The sequence below is a fragment of the Vanessa tameamea genome, chromosome 14 (assembly GCF_037043105.1).
Source record: "Vanessa tameamea isolate UH-Manoa-2023 chromosome 14, ilVanTame1 primary haplotype, whole genome shotgun sequence".
In the NCBI taxonomy this organism is placed as follows: Eukaryota; Metazoa; Arthropoda; class Insecta; order Lepidoptera; family Nymphalidae; genus Vanessa; species Vanessa tameamea.
The window spans coordinates 3,232,917-3,252,170 of NC_087322.1; the positions used below are offsets into that span (position 1 = coordinate 3,232,917).

A 19,254-nucleotide genomic window follows, 5' to 3' on the forward strand; every position below is an offset into this window, starting at 1 on the left:
ATAGAGACTAGTTTTGGAATAAAACTAATAATAATCATTTGTTTAAAATTAAGGAAATTCGAAAATAAAAACTATGTAATCCGTTAAGTTTTTTAATCTAATTTGAAAATCATTAAAACAAAATAAAATAAAATCATATTTCTCATAAATGTTAACCAAATCGAAATTGAATTCACATATAAATAATCCTTTATAATAGGAAATTTTATAAAACAATATATTTTTTAAATATTTCCTCTTTGTTATTTAACCTTCTTCTTCTTCAGTAACGATAAGTTCTTCTGCGGCTTCGTCTTCAATATCAGTCGTGTTAGCAGTTTCAGGGGCTGATGATGGAATGGTTTCTATTGGTGCACTTTCATCACCTTCAGTATCTTCAATACGATCATCAATACAAAAATAGGTTAGTGGAGAATATTTTTCATCATTTTTTGATTTATTTACATATTTTTAGGAAAAATCTATTATTGATATCAAATATACTTGATAAAATTAGTTTTCATCAGTCATCAAGAAATGTTGTAGTTAAATTCATTTGTTTATTTTACTTCGTGTGGTTTATTTTACTTTGGGTGGTAGGGCTTTGTACAAGCCCGCCTGGGTAGATGCCACTCACTCATCGGTATTCAGTATTGTTGTGTTACGGGTTGAAGAATGAGTAAGTCAGTGTAACTACAGGCACAAGGGAAATAACATCTTAGATCCTGAGGTTGGTGGAGCATGGCGATGTAAGGAATGGTTAATATTTCTCACAGCACCATTGTCTATGTGGTGGTAATCACTTACCACTAGGTGGCCTATTTGTTAACTAAGAAGGATTAGTCTGGTAGTCTAGGTCTGGATTGTATATATTCCATTCCATTGACATAAGAGTTGTTCGGCGAACTGTTCGCTGACAAATTATATTTACAAAAACGAACCTAGATAAAATTTTACCTGGTATATCTTCTGGAACATCAGCTTCCATTACTTCAGTTTCAATGGGTTCAGACTTCGGCGCTAATACTTCCTTGATTTCAACATCACCTTCTAAAACGGCTAGGTCGTCTGAAAATACCTCGGGCGGTACCTGTAGTAGTAGCGAAAAAAATTTGGTATTCAATATTTGAAAGTAACGTTAATTAAATTAAAGTAATGTTAAAATTAAAACATCATCAACATGCTAAAATTGCAACTACCTCTGAGAATGAAATTTTTTGTATCGTTTCAGTTGTGTCGACTTTACTTCCTACGTGGCTACGATGAGCATCTGCTTGGCTTGGTAAACGACTCTGGCGTTTTCCTAAAATAAAAAATCGTGTTTTAATTACCTGTAATACTAACAACATAATATTATAGCGAATATTATGTTGATTCTGAAAAATTGTAATAAAAATAAATGTACCATCAGATATTTGGCTTGGAACAGCGTTTGGTGCCCGACTACGATGAGAGCCAATAAAACTCGACGTCATCGGAATCTGTGATTGTGTTTCCGAAGCTCTGGACAGCCTATCCCTCGGTACTGGAAAATCCGTTTCTTCCACATATTCTTCATCGGGGACATGTGTTAACGCTCTCATTGGATCATACTGCAGTCCGAGTTTTTCAGTTACGTGTTCATTAAACATAGCATTGACGTTGTCCTCTCGAACTTTTATATTCTGTATTGTATTAAGATAATATATGCAACGGCTCGAGGGCAAACAAAGATACCAGTCATTGTAAAAATAAAACTTTATATATTATTATGTATTCATGCTTATATAAATATTTTCATGAGCAAAGCATTTTTATTGTGATATTTACAAACAATTACTAGGGTATTATAAAAAATAAACGTAATATTTATTATTTGATATAAGCTTACAATCAATGGTCCTAAGTCAATTTCCCTAGACGCTGCGACATCGAGCGGGGGTCCCGGCAAGTTTACCTTCGGACTCTTCTCCTTAGATTTAGGTCGTAGATGACGAAGGAGATTTCGACGAACATAGTATCCTCTATAAGCGGCCTGTAAAAGATAATCTGTACATTTGTACTACCATATGCGTATATGATAATAGCCAAGCAAAATATTAAAGATTGTTTCTGTATAAAATACGAGAAATTCGTTAGCAAATGTATGACGGGTAATATTATTAAGTTGTTTTAATAATTATGTATATTTCGCAGTCAACTAGCTTAATTTAATTAAATTTACGGTCTAGCCTTTTTAATAAGCGGCGTCGTTCTATTAGTGGTTTGAATGACATTAAGCCAAAACTAAAAAATATCTTCCGTTCATAGTATTCTATGGTTATATATACCGATTGGTTAATTTGGTTCTGCGTCTATTACACAGCCGAACGAATTATGCGCAGAATGTTTAATTAATACAATTTTATTTAACCAAATATGTTCTAACCTAACGATTTCAATATTTAAATTTCATGAGTAACTAGGAAGTAGCAACAAGAAATATCCGTCCAAAGCTAACAGGTAAGCTATTAATTTCGGGATGTAAAGCTAATTAACCCTATTCTATGAATGAAAAATGTATTGGCTGAATGTACTGAGGCCGCTATTTAAAAGGTTTCGTTTAGTAAAATGGCTAGGCAGTTAATTAAAAAGCTAATCAAACAACGTAGCTGCGACATATATATAACAAATATGTATATATTTTCATAATAGTTAATCCTAATAGTGCTTAGTTAATTCTCTAACAACACGAGGATTATAATTTTCACATTATTAACGCTATTCACCAAAAAAAAAAATCCCAAAAAGTTGTACAACAAAAGTTTATTCAATAAATCTCAAAAAATCTTTGGACACGTGAAGATTCTCAAGATTTTTTACTGTACTGTAAATCAGATGAACAAGCACAATTTAACGCTTTCAAATAAGCGGTCCGTGGGATCTGTAGATCAGTAAAAATGTAGTTGGAAAAAGACTTTTATACAACACAACTAGTTATAAACCGCGATTTCATCTTAATGAAATTTCATGGTTTATACAATTAAATATAACTGTTCCATACAGTTATGCTGTATTCGTAGATATATATACATATCTGGTTGGTGCTCTGAAGCGACTTAAGCGAAATTTAATTTAATGGAACCTAATGCAAAATAATTATTAAAACCGATCTAGTAGTTCCTGAGAGTAGCAGTTCCAATCATAAAAACTGTCCAGTTGTATTATATAAATATGATATAAATCTACTTTATAATAAAGTAAAAGTAACTTGAACTTATCACTTAATATTGGAGTCAAGGTTCAATTGATCTTTGACGGATATTCGATTACTGAGTAATTTAATTTGACCTGTATTTTCTCAGTAGCCCTAGTCAGTTCACTCGGAGATGGCTTGGTTCTTTTGTATAATTCTAGTGTTCTTTGTGCAGCGACTTCCCATGGTTCTTTCGGCTGAATTTTAAGCTAAAAAAATCAATAAATAGAATTAACTGATTTCGAAACATAGTTTTGCTTAAAATATGAAGTAAAGATTTGATTTTGGGATGCACGGCGATTCTTAATCAAAATATTTTTTTAAATTAACGTAGGATTTTGTTATGTTGAGTATGGTCACAAGTTACACGATTAAATTGGTTGTAATTTTACCAATGGCTTGGAATATATATTCTGAATATAAAAAACCGGCAAGAAATTCAGTCAGAAAAACATATTTAATAGTTAATTTTGTGTGATTTTGAAACTTTGGTATTGGTAATGTCTTGGGTACACGGGCAAGAGAAGAAAACTAAAAGTGAAGCATCACTTAAATTAATTCTTCTAACAATCAATCTTCTTCTGCAAGATTGGTGCAGTTATTTTGAAAAGTTTAGCCGACGTTTTAGAGTAATCTACCTTTATACCTATACCTTTTCCATAGTCTGCCTCCTACACCAGTATTCACGGAACGCCTTCCTTGCGACTTGACACACTTTGGCCGCCATTACTTCATCTAACGGAATTTTTTTAAGAATCTTCTTAATTATATCATATTCTTTTATTGTTTCTGTGAAGAAAAAAATATAGGCAATATTTATGTTCCAATTACAAAATTAAGATTACATTTAAACAAAAATTCTCCCAAACAAAACATTATTGTCTGACAGCAGAGTTACCAGTAGTGGTTTCATGATTAAAAACTCTGGCTTGATGGAGACATGCTGACACGTTCCTATATAGTAAACAGCTTTTCAGATAACACGACACTGACACTTCCTTATGTCTATGGGTTCAACAGGTGTAATTTATAATGGAGACATTGACAGTAATGTATATTTTGCCAATAAAATTTTGAATCCTTTTTTTGTTAAAAGAATAAGACGATAAGAAATAGAACCGAAGCTGCATTGTTTCTTTTATTAAAGAACTGCTAACCATTAAAAAACCTGGAGGGCTAGACGAAGTGAACCGATCTCGAAAATCTTTGACTAAATTATTCAATTCATTACGTGTAGGGACGCCTGGGTAGGTACCACCTACTTATCATTCAATTGCCGAACAGCAATATGTACTTAGTATTGTTTTATATGAGTTTAATGGTGAGTAAGCCAGTGTTATTATAGACACAAGGGTCATAACATCTTAGTTCCCAAGATTGGTCGAACATTAGTGATGAGAGATGGTTAATATTTATTACAGTTATAATGTCCATGGGTGGTGATGAGCACTAATTATCAGGTAGCCCATATTCCAGGCCGTCCACTAATTTTAAATTAAAAAAGAAACATACATATGTCTATGCAAATTCCATATATCGGAATTTTATAAAAAGGAAATCGTCAACTGCTATGTTACTTTATAAGAACATATTATAAAGCATACTTCTGATTGATATAACATAATAATTAAGCGTTACACACAATGAAGCTGCATTTAATTTGGCTAATTTGTAGTCTAGGGTATATGGTGGTTACTTTGTTTTACCTTTTCCCTCACTCGGCTGGAATCCTTCAATTTCTTCCTTAATTATTTCAGATAAAATTTGCGATTCTCCTATCTGTAGTCCCAATTGTATCAAGTGCTCTGACACTGAGGGTCTGCAATCGCAGAGATCATCCATGATCTTTACAGCCATTATTCCATGTTCTCGTGTTATGAGTAGTACGGATAAATAATTGGAAATAAAATCGTAAATTTTTGGAGGCTGTTCACGCAACACCTGTAATATTTATTAAATTCGCAACCGATAGTAATCAATTATAGTCATAGTTTAAGATAGATTCGTAGTCATGTGTTTTCTTAAATTGTGTCTGACATAATTAATTATAATCATTAACTAATTAAATCACTATTTACGAGTCTCAAGCTGATAAAAGCAATTAATTAGTCAATACTAATTCAATTAACTTAATTCATGGATATAATATTTTATCGGAGTAAATGTGTAATCCATTTTGTTTATATAATAAATTCAAAACAGCTTAATCAATTGGAGAGAAGTCATAATAAATTTTATAAAAATTATAATACAGAGGGAGTTTTACAAGCATTATTTTATTACATTGCAGCTGGTTGAAAGAAGTTTAACGATGAGGTTATTAGAGCTTCTAATATTACTATGGACTTGGTTACGATAATATTCTTAGATAACGGTATATTAAATATAAACCTAAATTATTTAACCGAAGATCTCAGGTTAAAGGTCTGTCACTGTCACTCACTCTATATAATTGTCATGTGTATAATTAATATTTATAACTCATTTCGTGCTCGACGGTGGAGTAAATACATATGTGTTTACTCTTAAGTAATTTAAAAGCATGTTTGTTCGATGTTGGATTTGTTCAGAGTATTCTATCAAATCCTTTATCAGAATCTGCTAGGATGCTCCTGGAATTCTATTTAATGGCTATTAATATTAAATGATATTTAAATAAATAGGAAGAAGGGACAGTGGGACTGACGTATCTGTGTAGGACAAAAGTCCCAAAATAAAAAAATACATATGTAGGCATCGGATGTAATTCTGCCACATGTACAATTGTTAATGTATATTCGAGGTCAGGATGACTTTGACCAGCTTTAGGACATTTAAGGGCTGTTAATTCATGATTAGCTAAATATTATGTATCATATTTTAATCATTTAATCAATATAAATAAATGTTTATATTGGTAAAATTGTATTGCACATATATTTAAGTTTTGTGTCAAAGTGAAGATTTTTTGGACTGCTAAAAATTAATAAAAAATGAAATGTGATGCTGATAATGTATATATACAAACAGCTGATGTATATCGGTGACGTATGCATTTAAATATTAATTACTTCTAATATGCTATGCCATACTCCTTATTTCAAGTTTTCTGTACATGTCTGCATTTTTTTTCTTTAATATTAACAACTCGAGTGTCGCGATGTATTCACTAAGTACTACATACAACTCACTTCTCGTGTTACATCAGACATAAGTTCTTTCAATCCTTCAGGAACAGAGAATACGTTAGCACATCCATGTTTTTGTAACAAATCATTCATTTTTAGTTTGACATGACAATGCGGGAAAAGATTTCTTTTTTATTTGCTTTTTTATTTGTGGCTAGTTATGATTATAGACGAAATTTAAAAAATATATTATAGACGAACATATTATCTTTTAAATTATTAATAGCAATAATTAATTAATTATAATTAATATATTATTAGATCTGTGTCTGTTTGAATAAGTGTACTCAAGAGAGGATTTTTTAATACTTTGATATAAAAAACTCAATATTTTTAATTATAGTCTAGACTAACTTTTCAATGAATGAGGATCAGCCCCGAAAGTGTCTAGTTATATATAATATATTTACAGGTAATTGCATTTGTTTGGAAACATATATGCATCGAATGATATTCTGCAATGTGTGCCCAACAGACAATTCCACCTTACGAAGAGCTATTTTATTTTTTGTTTTATTTTTATATATAATATGAAATTATCTTTTACCTCAGCAACAAAATACGTCGTACAAATAAAAGAGCTCAAAAAACTGGATAATTTACGTACATCTGAAGGTCAAAATAAACGTATAAAGAGTAATATTTACGAATTTTAAAATACATAATAATTTAAACGACCACACATGTTAACGTTATCGATCACATTAACTAACAATGAGACATATTCACTAGAAAAAAATTGTTCTGGTTTTAATATTGAATTGTATTAGTGTAATTTTCTAAACATTATATTAAATAAAATTTAAGACGGTTTTATTTTAGAGGCACGTTCGAAATAATAAAAAATATTTGTAGTAGTTATTTCTTTGTTCGCTTGACCGTGATAACTAGCATATGTTGATTTAGGATTATTGTGAAATAAGTTGTCCTGTTAATAAATTCCAATACAATGCAAAATGGATCTTAATAGTCGACAGCTAGAATTTGAACTCTTTACGATATCATTTAAGTTCAAAATCATTTGGCTTACAATCAACTAGCATTTCCTTGAGGGTAAGCTGGCATTACGAATCAATGTTTTAAATGACGCGGACGTATTTTAAATTTAATTAAACATAATACAGTCAAGGAAATCATTCATAGATAACACGTGTGTGTGTGTTATGAATTTGATAACGTGTGTAAATAAAAGATAAAATGAACGGAGTGTAACGAATGAACGATACATTTATAGCAGTAAGTTTCAAGCAATTACATCGCGACGCGAATAACGATATGTTATTCAATAAATACACATGAATCACGTATCATATGTTAATTGTGAAATATCAAAGAAGTGAATTAAGATATCAACATGGATTTAACTACAGCAAAAGCAATATCCATGTTAGTGTTAGGTTTGGGCAGTTTCATAGTGGGTATGATTCCCGCTTGCATATCACAGAATGCAAGACAAAGACATCCCCTATTAATCTCCTGCTTACTCTGCTTCGGCGGTGGCGTTCTTCTTTCAACTTCTCTATTACATATGTTACCAGAGGCAAGGGAGAACTTACCGGATTATGCCGATTTGTTACTGTGTGCGGGTTTCTTTCTCGTATATGTTGTAGATGAAATTGTTCATTTCTTTTACGGTACTAATGAAAGTGAAAGAGGTCATATGAGAAATTATGGAACTGTGGAGGAGACGAGTCTTCTAGTGACTAGATCAGGGGACGCAGAGATGAGGGAGCGATGCTGCGGGGATTCGGGGAATCCGAGGATGTGTCACGTGAGTCACACGGAACCGTGCAATAAGAGTTCGTCTGGAATTATCGGTTTATTATGTGCATTGTTCGTGCATAGTTTATTGGAAGGATTGGCAATTGGTTTGCAAGAAAGTGTTTCTCAGGTAAGTTTTACGTAAGATGCTTAATATTTTTACTTATTAACTTTATATGTATGTATATATATTAACTTTATATGTAAGTATGTATATGCTTTTCTTCTATATTATACTATTTGATAAATCATGTTTAAATAAAATATTTTCGATGCTAAGTAAGTACAATCATTTTATTATCAAAACCTGACCAAATTTATCGTTGAGAACTGTTATAGTTAATCTGTCTATTGAACCAAAATGTAATCAATAGCGCTGTTGACAAATTCAAAACACTAAACTAGTATTCTTTACAGTTGTATAAAACCTTTGGTCAAAATTAGTAAGAGAATTATTCACTTATTGATTTATCATTTTATCATAACACAACTCTTAGGACTTCAGTCGCCGACCTATTTAAATATATGAATGTATTTCAAAACATCAATTCAATAGAGGTGTTGGTTTCTTGAATAAAAATAAATATAAGTCTTATATCCAGAACTACATTGGAATATCAGAAAGAGTATGTATACTAAACCTTCAATTTGAAACAACAAAATTATCATTAATACAAGTATATGCACCAACAAAGGATGCAAATGAAGATGAAATTAAATCCTTTTACGACCAATTGCAAACAGCTCATAAGTTCGCTAACGGATTAATAATTACAATGGGGGACCTAAATGCAAAAATTGGACAAAGAAAGCAGAACGAAAACTTAATAATGGGACCATATTGTTATGGCAATAGAAATCAAAGAGGCGACCGGTTTCTACAATATGCACTGGATAACAAACTTACCATAATAAAACATTATTCAAGAAAAAGCAAAAACAATTATGGACTTGGACTAGTCCAGAAGGAAATACAAAAATCAAATAGACTATATTCTCAGTAATAAACCAAAAAAAATTTCAAATATAGAAACATTAAACAATGACCTATTCACGAGCGACCATAAATTAGTACGTGGTACACTTAACTTAGGAATACAGAAGTTAAGCAGAGCAAAATTCGGAAGTCATCGAATCTTACTACAGGGATAAGAGAATATTAATAATTATGTAAATTTATTAAAAACTGAATTACACAATACAACTTGGTGTGAAAATGACGACGCGACTTCATACTATAATAAAATAAGAGTCAGCCATAACGCAAAGCATAAAAAACACAAACACTAAACAAGAAAGAAGGAATATAATATCAGCAGAAACAAACAATATGATAAAAAAACGAAACGAATTACAACGTAAGCAACCGAAAAACAGAGAAGAAAGGCAAAAACTCTCGAATCTTTACAAAACTACAAACAAAAATCTAAAAAAAGACTATGAATCCTATAGAATGAAAATAATAGAACCGAACTTATTAAATTTTGGAAGTCAAAAGAGGGCGTTTAAACAATTGAATAATAGTAAAACGTGGATTCCAAAAATAAAATTAAAAGACCCTCAAAAACTTACGCAAACAAGGATAGATATTGTTAATATTGCCTCAGATTATTACAAAGATCTCTATAGCTATAAAAAACATAACGACAAAACCAATACATACCAAAAACAAATTGAAAATACAACATCATAAGACTAATAAGACAAATAGATATAGGCTTAAACAACAAAAAAGTCCTGGACATGATAATATCCCCAATGAAACTCTCAAATTCGGAAAATATTTATTAGCTAGACCTCTTTCAAATCTTTTTAATAAAATCCTCCAAGAGCAAATAGTACCTGCGAAATGGGTGGAGTCAAGAATAATACTCATTTATAAAAAGGGCGACGCATCAGACATGAGTAATTACCGCCCTATAAGCTTACTCCCAACTATGTATAAATTATTCGCATCCTGTTTAAATAAGAGAATAGAGACAGAGATAGAGAAGTACCAACCCGTGGAACAGGCAGGATTCCGAAAAGGTTTTAGTACAATCGATCATATCCATACTCTAGAACAAGTGATTGAAAAACATCAAGAACGCCAACAACCCTTATACCTAGCTTTTATTGACTATGCAAAAGCCTTTGACTCCATATCGCACAACAGCTTATGGCAAGCCCTAGAACAGCAAGAGGTTCCCAAAACTTATATAAACATCCTAATAGATATCTATAGCAAAAGCGTAAGTCGTGTAAAACTAGACAGGTTGGGGCCAATAATCAATATACGTAGAGGCGTGAAATAGGGTGACCCGCTATCACCTACAATATTTATAGCAGCATTCTACAACACATTATGAAAGACCTGGACTGGAAATAAAAAGGTATTAACATCAATGGGGAATACCTTAATAACCTTAGATTTGCTGATGATATAATTATCTTCTCAAAAAAAAATTGATAACAGATCTATGTGAAAAAAGCAACTGTATAGGTTTACAATTAAACACATCCAAAACTAAAGTAATGACCAACTCAGTCCAAACACCTATATTAGCCGATATTTCACAGAGTCTAGAATATGTAAACAGCTATATATATTTGGGGAAAATCGTTTCATTCAGTAATTCCAGACACAAGGACGAAATTGATAGAAGAATAAACAAGACATGGACTAAGTTCTGGAGTTTAAAAGAAATAATGTAATCAAAACTACCCTTGATACTGAAAAAGAAAATTATGGATGGCTGTCTGCTTCCCTGCATGCCATACGGATCACAAACTTGGATATATAATAACTATGCAAGGGACAGAATACAGAAGACCCAGCGTGCGATGGAAAGGAGTATTCTGAATGTAAGAATGAAGGATAAACAGAAATCAGAAGAGATACGCAAAAAAACCAAAGTGATAGATGCTCTCCAACATATGAAACGACTGAAATGGAAATGGGCTGGTCATCTAGCAAGATCGACTAATGGAAGGTGGACAAAATTGGTCACAAGCTGGTCCGGTCCTAGTGGCATGAGAGCCAGAGGGCGCCCTGAAGAAAGATGGGTAGATGAAATTAAAAAAATTGCTGGAATAGACTGGATGAAGAAAGCACAGGTAAGGAAAACCTGGAAACTGTTGGAGGAGGCCTATACCCGCTAGGGGTCTTAACAGAAGAAATGTATGTATTCTTATGTGTTTTTTTTTACTTTTCTATGTATGTTAAGGAAATAAAAAAGGGCTTTATTATTATTATTATTTCAAAAGATCTCATACATGAGATACTGGTAGATAATATTTGTGTTACGAAAAATGCCTATGCCTCAAAGTAGTTCATTCAAAAGTTTGCAACCTCTGATCAAACTGTAGACACTAGAATTATGAAACCATCAGAGTTGTTAAGCTCAATATAATCAGAGATTATCTTTTTATAAAAGATTAAAGGTTTGTTTATATGTTGTGTTATTTAAAAGGCGACTATTAGATACGTGTTTTAAATTGTACTATCTAGTTTCTCGATCCACATTAATAAATATGTAATATCCTTTGTCACATTTTATATATCTTGTTGAAAAAATTACAATAAAATAGTATTGCATTTATTATAATAATTCTTAAAATAATACTTAAAACATACTTTGGTTTGCGAGTAAACTAATAGTATGCTTGTATAAATATGTACAACAGGCTACGTGTACCTAAATATATGTCGATACATAGCTGATGATATGGTTTCTAACAGCGGCGATCTAGATACGTTGTTATCCAATTGTTAAAAAACCATACATAGACGTGCCCTAGTTAAAAGTAAAACACAGGCTACGTCATGTAGACTTATAACTTAAAACCACGTTTTTGAGCATTAATAAAAATATTTTTATTCATTTGCATAGTACGTGATGTCTTTGTGTTGAGGGATTTTCCCGAACTAATTTTTAGGTATCATTTTAAATCAAGGTTGGTTTGTTGTTTCTCATATGCCAATATTTTTTGTTTATTTTTTTATAGTGTTCTATTGCAACATTATTTTAAAGTTCCTCGTTTTATCACTCGTTCGATCGTATCCTATTTGTTTGGGGCCAGTTTGTAAAATGCATTTATAATTTGTTTCTGTGGTTTTTTGTTAATTTCGCACTTTAAAAATTGATAAAAACAGATGTCTTTTTTAAATTTAAAATGTAAATATAATTAGTATGAATAATTATCGCAGAAATTGACATTTAAAATTACATTTCGTGTTAATGTTCATTTATTTTAAATAGTGTGAGACACATAACTTCTAAATACGACAAATTTGCGAACTTTGGCATTTATCAGTTTATTTTGCGATTGCTGAGTTATCCTTATAATTTGTTTCGATTCGTTGGGTTGGGTCAAATCATTTCAAGGTTACTGTGTCTACTGCACACTATCGAGTGCTGGGTACAAAACGCATTAAATGTTTAAAATATTTAGTAGCACATTTTCTTTTTAGAATATACTTCGACAGATAGCTATACTTTTATTATAAATGCCAAAGTAACTCTATCTGTCTGTCTGTTGCTCTTTCAAGGCTATATCAAATTTGGTGTGAAGGAAGTTTGAACTCCAAGGAAGGATATAGACTCTTTGTTTATGCCTAACACCTAAAACGCGAATAAATTCGCGGACGACAACTAGTAAAGTACAAAAAATGTTTATTTGCATGTTAATTCGAACTTAAAAAACTAAATTTGAGATAACTTCAGTAAATTATTTTACTTTTGTTATTCAAAAGAACCACAAATGAACCACAAGGACTTGTGTATGGTTTTCTTGTGTATGATAGAATATATAATAAGTATGTCACACTGTTCGGCTGAGACTTCCTGTCCTTTTTAAGAGAAGGTTAGGAGTTTATTTCATAACGCTTGTTTAATGCGGATTATAAACAGTGTATAATCACGTGTCAGGTACAGATCTTCAATCGACTTATGCAGGTATCCTCTCGATATTATCCTTCAGCGCCGTGCACTAGATATATTTCAAACTAGGTATAATAAGAATAATGTACTTATTTATTTAAAAGTGTTTATATGATATGATTTACATTTACCAATTACCATGTAATTACCATGTAAAATCTAGCCAAAAATGTCCGTTTTGTTTCGATATTCACGATATGACACGAGTTGTACGTTTTGCCCTCTAAAACGTTTCGTAAATTTAGAAGTCGAATGTTCTGGTCTATAACGTATACGTATACGAGTACATGCGACGAACGAGGCAAGCGGCTCGTTATCGTATCTTTATATAGGGTATGAATACACTTCGTGAGGCGACGTCAGGTTTTCATTTACGACTTAAATATATTTATATAGCGAGGATTTGAAGAAGTACAAATGAGATAATTATAGTAAATATAATTATATTAGTTACAGTATAGTGAGACAATTTTAAGAAGCAATACATAAGTATGACGATGTTACAAAAATGTCAGAATAAGCCGAGTACCGATTGTTTGTTGCAACATTTTTTCAATCCACAATATAAATAATTTCAGAAATCATATTTTAAAAATAATAATTATTTTGTTGTAATTTATTTCTATACGTTCCTAAGGATCCCATGATTTAACGTAAGACCTTATGAGGCTATCGTAAATAATGTATTAATTAATTTAAATGTTTTGTGATATTTTATATGAATTTACTTTAAATATATTGTCCAGGTTCTGCTACTCCTCGCCGCAGTGGCGAGCCACAAGTTCGTCGTGGGCTTCTGCCTGGGCGCCGAGCTGTGCGCGAGCGCCGCGGGCCGCCTGTGCGCGCACGTGGCGTGCGTGGCGCTGTTCAGCGGCGGCTCGGCGGCCGGTATCGCTTTAGGTGCCGCTTTGGATAACGTCAGCGTGTTCAATAATTCTGTGGCTGTGCCTATTATGCAGGTAATTCATATATTTTTCTGGAGGTACGTTCATTCTAGTCGAGTCATCTTTTATTATTTACCTACCTATTTGCATACTTACTACTAAATATCTCATCCATTTTTTATATTTACCTACGCATCACTGTTTCCTATTTTCGAAATACGTTCGATCGACGTCGTTTAAAAATTACAAAGTGGCTCAGTGGTTGCCATATTGTGAGGTCATTATAAAATATGTTTCTTTCCGTTATTCCGTTATTTGCTGATCATATTAATTAGTTGCCTATTTCATTTAATTTTAAACAATGAAAAAGTTTGAATTTCTAAATTTCAGTCGCTCGCTGCGGGGACTTTACTGTACGTCACTGTAAGCGAAGTGTTACCGCGCGAGCGAGCGCGCTGGCACGAGCGGAAGCGTGGAGCGGGTATGGCGCAATTCGTCGCTGTAGCCGCTGGCTTCGCTTTAATGTACCTATCGACGTTGTATCTAGGTAAGAATAATGAACCCTTATGTATATCATTTTATGAATGCAGTTTAGTTTATCAGAGCGAACAGTTATCGCAGTAGTGCATTTATTGGAGATGAATAACTTTTCAATTGAGCTAACTGTTTTCTTAATGTATCCGTAATGAGCACGATGTTTCAACAATTTTGGCTCTTTTGTGTGAATTAAAAGTATTTATTTATATTTTCATTTCAATTTGGATAAGCAAATTGAAGTATTAAAAATAATTTCCTTTTCAGATCACGATGCTGCATAATTTTTATATTACAAAATTGTAAAAGTTTTATATATATAGTATCTTGGATATAGCACTTAGCAGAGAAGGAATAAGGCTTGGTATTAATTAGATATAAAATTATAATTAAAAATGGAAGATTTGACAATAAAATATGTATTTTTTTATTTTATTAAATTGTATTTTTGAATTCACCAAATATTTTTACATCGTCTGTGATGTTAAGTCGTTAATTTTTACAAATCTTACTCATTTTTTTTCCATTTTGCCTTGAAATAAATAATTAATTTTAAGTAGATTTCGAAAATAAAACCTAAATAATCTAAGCACGTTTAATTTGGTATGAGTAAAATTTGAAAATAAATACATAAGTACGCCCAAATCGGTTTTGTAAAACTATTCGATACAATATCGATATCTTTAACATCGACTTAAATGTTTCATAATGTTGTTAAATTACGATTCACTAAAAAATTACTCATGGCACTGTTGTGTAAGTTGCTAGCGTAAAAAATTAAAAAGAGACTTGGTACGCCACCTGTGGGATATTGACGTAAAATAAAAGTTACTACTCGACGTTAGATGGCGCTGCACGGAATTAATTTCTATTATGTAGAATTTAAAAAATAAATGTTGCGTTACAATTCCATTACCACATTTAAATGCACAAAATAATCTCAGTCCATAATACTATTGTTATTATATACATGAATATAATTATGGAAGCGACCTCTACATACACAATATCCATACAAATATCGGAATACCTCGTATTACACAGTATAAATAAATGAATAAATCCTTAGAAACTAATATTTAAATACAATAAAAGTATTACAAAATAGAAAATAATACAGATCTTTGACTCGACACTTAAATCTACGAAAAAAATACATTTAAAATACGATAACAAAAAAAAATTATAAAAAAAAAATCTCGAATAAATATTCTTAATTTTTAAGTAATGAGAGAGCATTCATGAAACGAATAATAATCACTGCGCTATACTTTGTTGGAATTCATGATAATTTTGTTATATAAGACATTCACGGCTTCTTATAAAACTTTGTTGAGTGTTGAGTGATCATTGAAATAGCGCTGTCTATTTCTTTTAAATGTCACATCGATATGTCAGAAAGAGATAAATATGTGTTTAAACAAACCCCTCCAATCAGGTTTTATACGAGATTTTGTTTTTTTTTAATTAGTATTAGTAAATATAGTATAACGTGAAGACAGTATTTAAACTGACTATCGTCACTCCTGTACTTATATCTTGTAAACAAATGGTATAAACAGTATGCGCAGTGATTTAGAAGAAACACACTTTGTGCCAGTTACAAGCTACGAATTAATTTTAAGATTAAATCTTTGATTATTTATATGTCTAGATAGACTGGCGAATGGAACGCGTTCTCGAAAAAAAAAACTAATTACACGCACACTAGTAAAATAGCATGACGTTTGACACGTATCAAACGTAGCCGTCACGCACACCAAGATAAAAAAGTGGCTCGTTTGTTTCAGTTCTATTGTAGTGTGACACTTCGTCTTTATATATAAATAATCTAAGGATTGAATATAATTTTGATCTATAATTTCAACTGACAAATACTCGTGAGTTTATTTTCATATATGTATTCAAGATTATATCTTATATATATCGATGTTAAAGTTAAGTAAGTAATAGTGTTAACATTCACTGAATATCGGTTCCACAAAAACAAATGTGATGTTTAACAAAAATACTAAAGGAAATCTAAAATCACTTATGAATAATTAAACATGTTTATCAAAATGAATTTTTACAAATGACGAAACTGTAAAGCGAGTTACAATTGACATATAAACTAGAAATACTAGATAAGGCACAAAGTGAAGGCACTGTTTCATAAGATCAACGTTAATTTCACAAGACAAGAAGCGTATTAAATAGACGAAAATTTCATAATAAATACAATGAAGTACCGATAGTTGATGTACCAAGCGTACGCATTACTTGATGGCATCGGTAACGTTGATGAGGTTACGCGTCGCAGCATCCGACTAACTTCTTTATAAATTATACAACCTGCATACTACGATCAATTTAACATTAGATCATGTCTAAGAAGAATTAGCAACGGCTATATATGTTGTGATTGCGAATAATACAAACGTCGCTTCGATCAGCATATATACTATATCAAAAATACGCAACTGTAAACACTAAATACCAGATGCTACGACTAACCTCCTAAAAACTATGTCGGGAATTCCGCAATTTGTTCAAAGTCCACTGGATCGACACTCACAAGTCAAGTATCGTCGTCCTCCTCTAACCGCCTGTTCCTCTTCCTCTGCCTGTGCCTCTCGAGGCGCTTCCGATGTGCACTCTTACGTTTCGGCGGCGTTATTTGACACTCACAACCCGCACGCACTATAACATAGTCCATGGACCACCCGCCCGACCCGGGCACAGAGAAATGTCCTTCGGGCCGATGCCGCTGTGGCATCTCCGTGGCGGCGGAGTACCGAACCAGCGCGTAGGAGTAGGAATACTTCTGGACGCACCTCGATTGGTTGTAGAGGCGAGCGTCCACGAAACGACAGGGCTTGTCGACGACCTCCGGGGCGCAGGAGAGCTCATAGAGCCGCTGCTTGTTCTCACCGTCCTCGTATAGTTCCACGTAGAGGCCGGTCGGTGTTCGGCCGCCTTTCTTGGCGACCATTTCGAGTACAGAGGGGCAGCACTCGACAACGTCCCTTTGGGAGCCTTCCTTCCGCAGTATCGATTGCATCTCGCGCCAGTGCGACCGCTTCCACGCTGCCGTCGAGTCTAACTCTTCGTCCGTTCTGAAACATATTACGTAACTTGATAGAGACGAACTGTAAATAGTGACATTCAGATGTAATATATTTTATTAAATCTCATAAGTTCATGAATTTATCATCAACAGTCCTAACCTAACTTTTGTTTTGTACGAAATAATTAAATTGGAAGTAAATAATTATTGAGATACCGCAATAAAACATTAATACAACGAAACATTTAAAATAGAACTAACTTTCAAATAGTTGACAAGCTGCCGAACTGCGTTAAGAATAATTTCAACTGAGTCATAACATATTTTGTAATTTAAGATAAGAGATACAGGAATGCAAATGAGGTCTTCTGATAGAAAATTTAAATGGTATCTACGAGTATCTAGTAAACGATTAATTAAAACAGGTACGTTAGTATCTCGAATATACGAAGACAATAATGAATGAATTTTAAATGAGCGGACATCCGTGAACGGTGGACATAAACAGTAAAGATAATTTTAATATTACTTTTTCTACTATGACCGCTTAATAGTGTCTGATAAATAATCAAATTATAACATTTTCGTTTATTACTTCTTCTTATTGTTACGTTGATTTAAAACTTGTATAAGTATCCGTATTTGGGGTGGCCATGGCACTTCTAATATTTCGTACCATAGAGTTTAGTTTATGTTAGTACTTAATCTAATTATAGCGCCAGGACGTATGTAGATAAGAGTAGGTTTATTCGTAGTAGTAGTACTTTGTGTAGGTAAGCAAATCTCCACCGGCTCTTGTGTATTTTGCTCCTTGTTTTTTGAACAAATCAAATTGAAATATTTGAATTATTGTCTGTAGTAATAGTACTTCCACCACCATCTGTATTAATTAACTACCCACTAGCAAAGATATATCGAATCCATTTTGTGATATCAAAAACATGGGGAAAAAATACTAGAGAATAAATGATGGTATGTAGACTAGAATTTCAGATTTATTGCCATGAACACACCAGGGTATTATATGGGTATGGTCAGTTGAGGTACTTACAGCACGCGGTGTGCGTGGTGCGGTTGTGGCGTGCGGCGCACGCGGCTCGCGTTTCCCATCACGTCGCCTGCGCCCGCCACTGCCCCACACAGCACCTGGAATATTATAATATATATATTAAAGTTTGACATAGTAAGTACTTTAACGATGAATCTTTGTCGTGAACTATAATCATTAAAAAAAAAAAATTTATTTTTGTTTTACTGTTTTTATATTTTTATATTATAGTATGACGAAATAGTGAAGAATGGTTTCTTTATTAATAAGAGGATGATACATTTAAATTTAATCTTATCGGATTTAATATTTTGGTCACGAAAAGATCGGAACTGCATTTGTGTAAATATTATATATTGAGTAAATTTTGATATACGGTCTTACTTGGTGTACCCGCGGTTTTAACCGAGCTACATTTTTAAAACTTTACCTGTAGCATACAAATCGTCACGTCCTATTTTACCTACGATATAGGGTATTATAATATATCCTATGTCCTTCCCCAGCCTCAAACTATCTCCACACCAAATTTCATCTAAATCGGTTCAGCGGTTTAAGCGAGACGAGATAACAGAGTTATTTTCGCATTTATATATTAGTATAGATTATTATATTTTGCAATCAAAGAAAATTACCATAACACAAAAACAAATTTTATCGGGCAACAACCGGATCAAATAAAGCAGTACTACGCAA

At 32.5% G+C, this 19,254-nt stretch overlaps 3 protein-coding genes across 5 annotated transcripts in view; 1 reads left to right on the plus strand and 2 right to left on the minus strand.

Moving 5' to 3' along the window:
• Positions 1 to 166: 166 nt before the first annotated feature.
• On the minus strand, positions 167 to 6,468 carry LOC113398739 (uncharacterized). The gene is made up of 9 exons (XM_064217008.1): positions 6,364 to 6,468; positions 4,900 to 5,134; positions 3,846 to 3,982; positions 3,289 to 3,402; positions 1,850 to 1,993; positions 1,385 to 1,643; positions 1,179 to 1,282; positions 937 to 1,069; positions 167 to 398 (listed from the first exon to the last, which is right to left on the minus strand). The coding sequence occupies exons 1-9, from the start codon at positions 6,451 to 6,453 to the stop codon at positions 247 to 249; spliced, it is 1,368 nt and encodes a 455-aa protein (XP_064073078.1). The 5' UTR covers positions 6,454 to 6,468; the 3' UTR covers positions 167 to 246.
• A 944-nt stretch (positions 6,469 to 7,412) lies between these two features.
• LOC113398602 (zinc transporter ZIP1) lies at positions 7,413 to 14,880 on the plus strand. The gene is made up of 4 exons (XM_026637410.2): positions 7,413 to 8,251; positions 13,790 to 14,002; positions 14,318 to 14,474; positions 14,729 to 14,880. The coding sequence occupies exons 1-4, from the start codon at positions 7,715 to 7,717 to the stop codon at positions 14,743 to 14,745; spliced, it is 924 nt and encodes a 307-aa protein (XP_026493195.1). The 5' UTR covers positions 7,413 to 7,714; the 3' UTR covers positions 14,746 to 14,880.
• The window catches only part of LOC113398603 (uncharacterized), a 203,398-nt gene continuing 199,022 nt past the window's right edge, over positions 14,879 to 19,254 (minus strand). For all 3 annotated transcript variants that reach the window (XM_026637413.2, XM_026637412.2, XM_026637411.2), the window contains 2 exons: positions 18,562 to 18,656; positions 14,879 to 17,559 (listed from right to left, as the gene is read on the minus strand). In XM_026637413.2, coding sequence (XP_026493198.1) covers positions 17,022 to 17,559; positions 18,562 to 18,656 — 633 coding nt within the window. In that variant the 3' untranslated portion in view covers positions 14,879 to 17,021. The remainder of the gene's footprint in view (positions 17,560 to 18,561; positions 18,657 to 19,254) is intronic.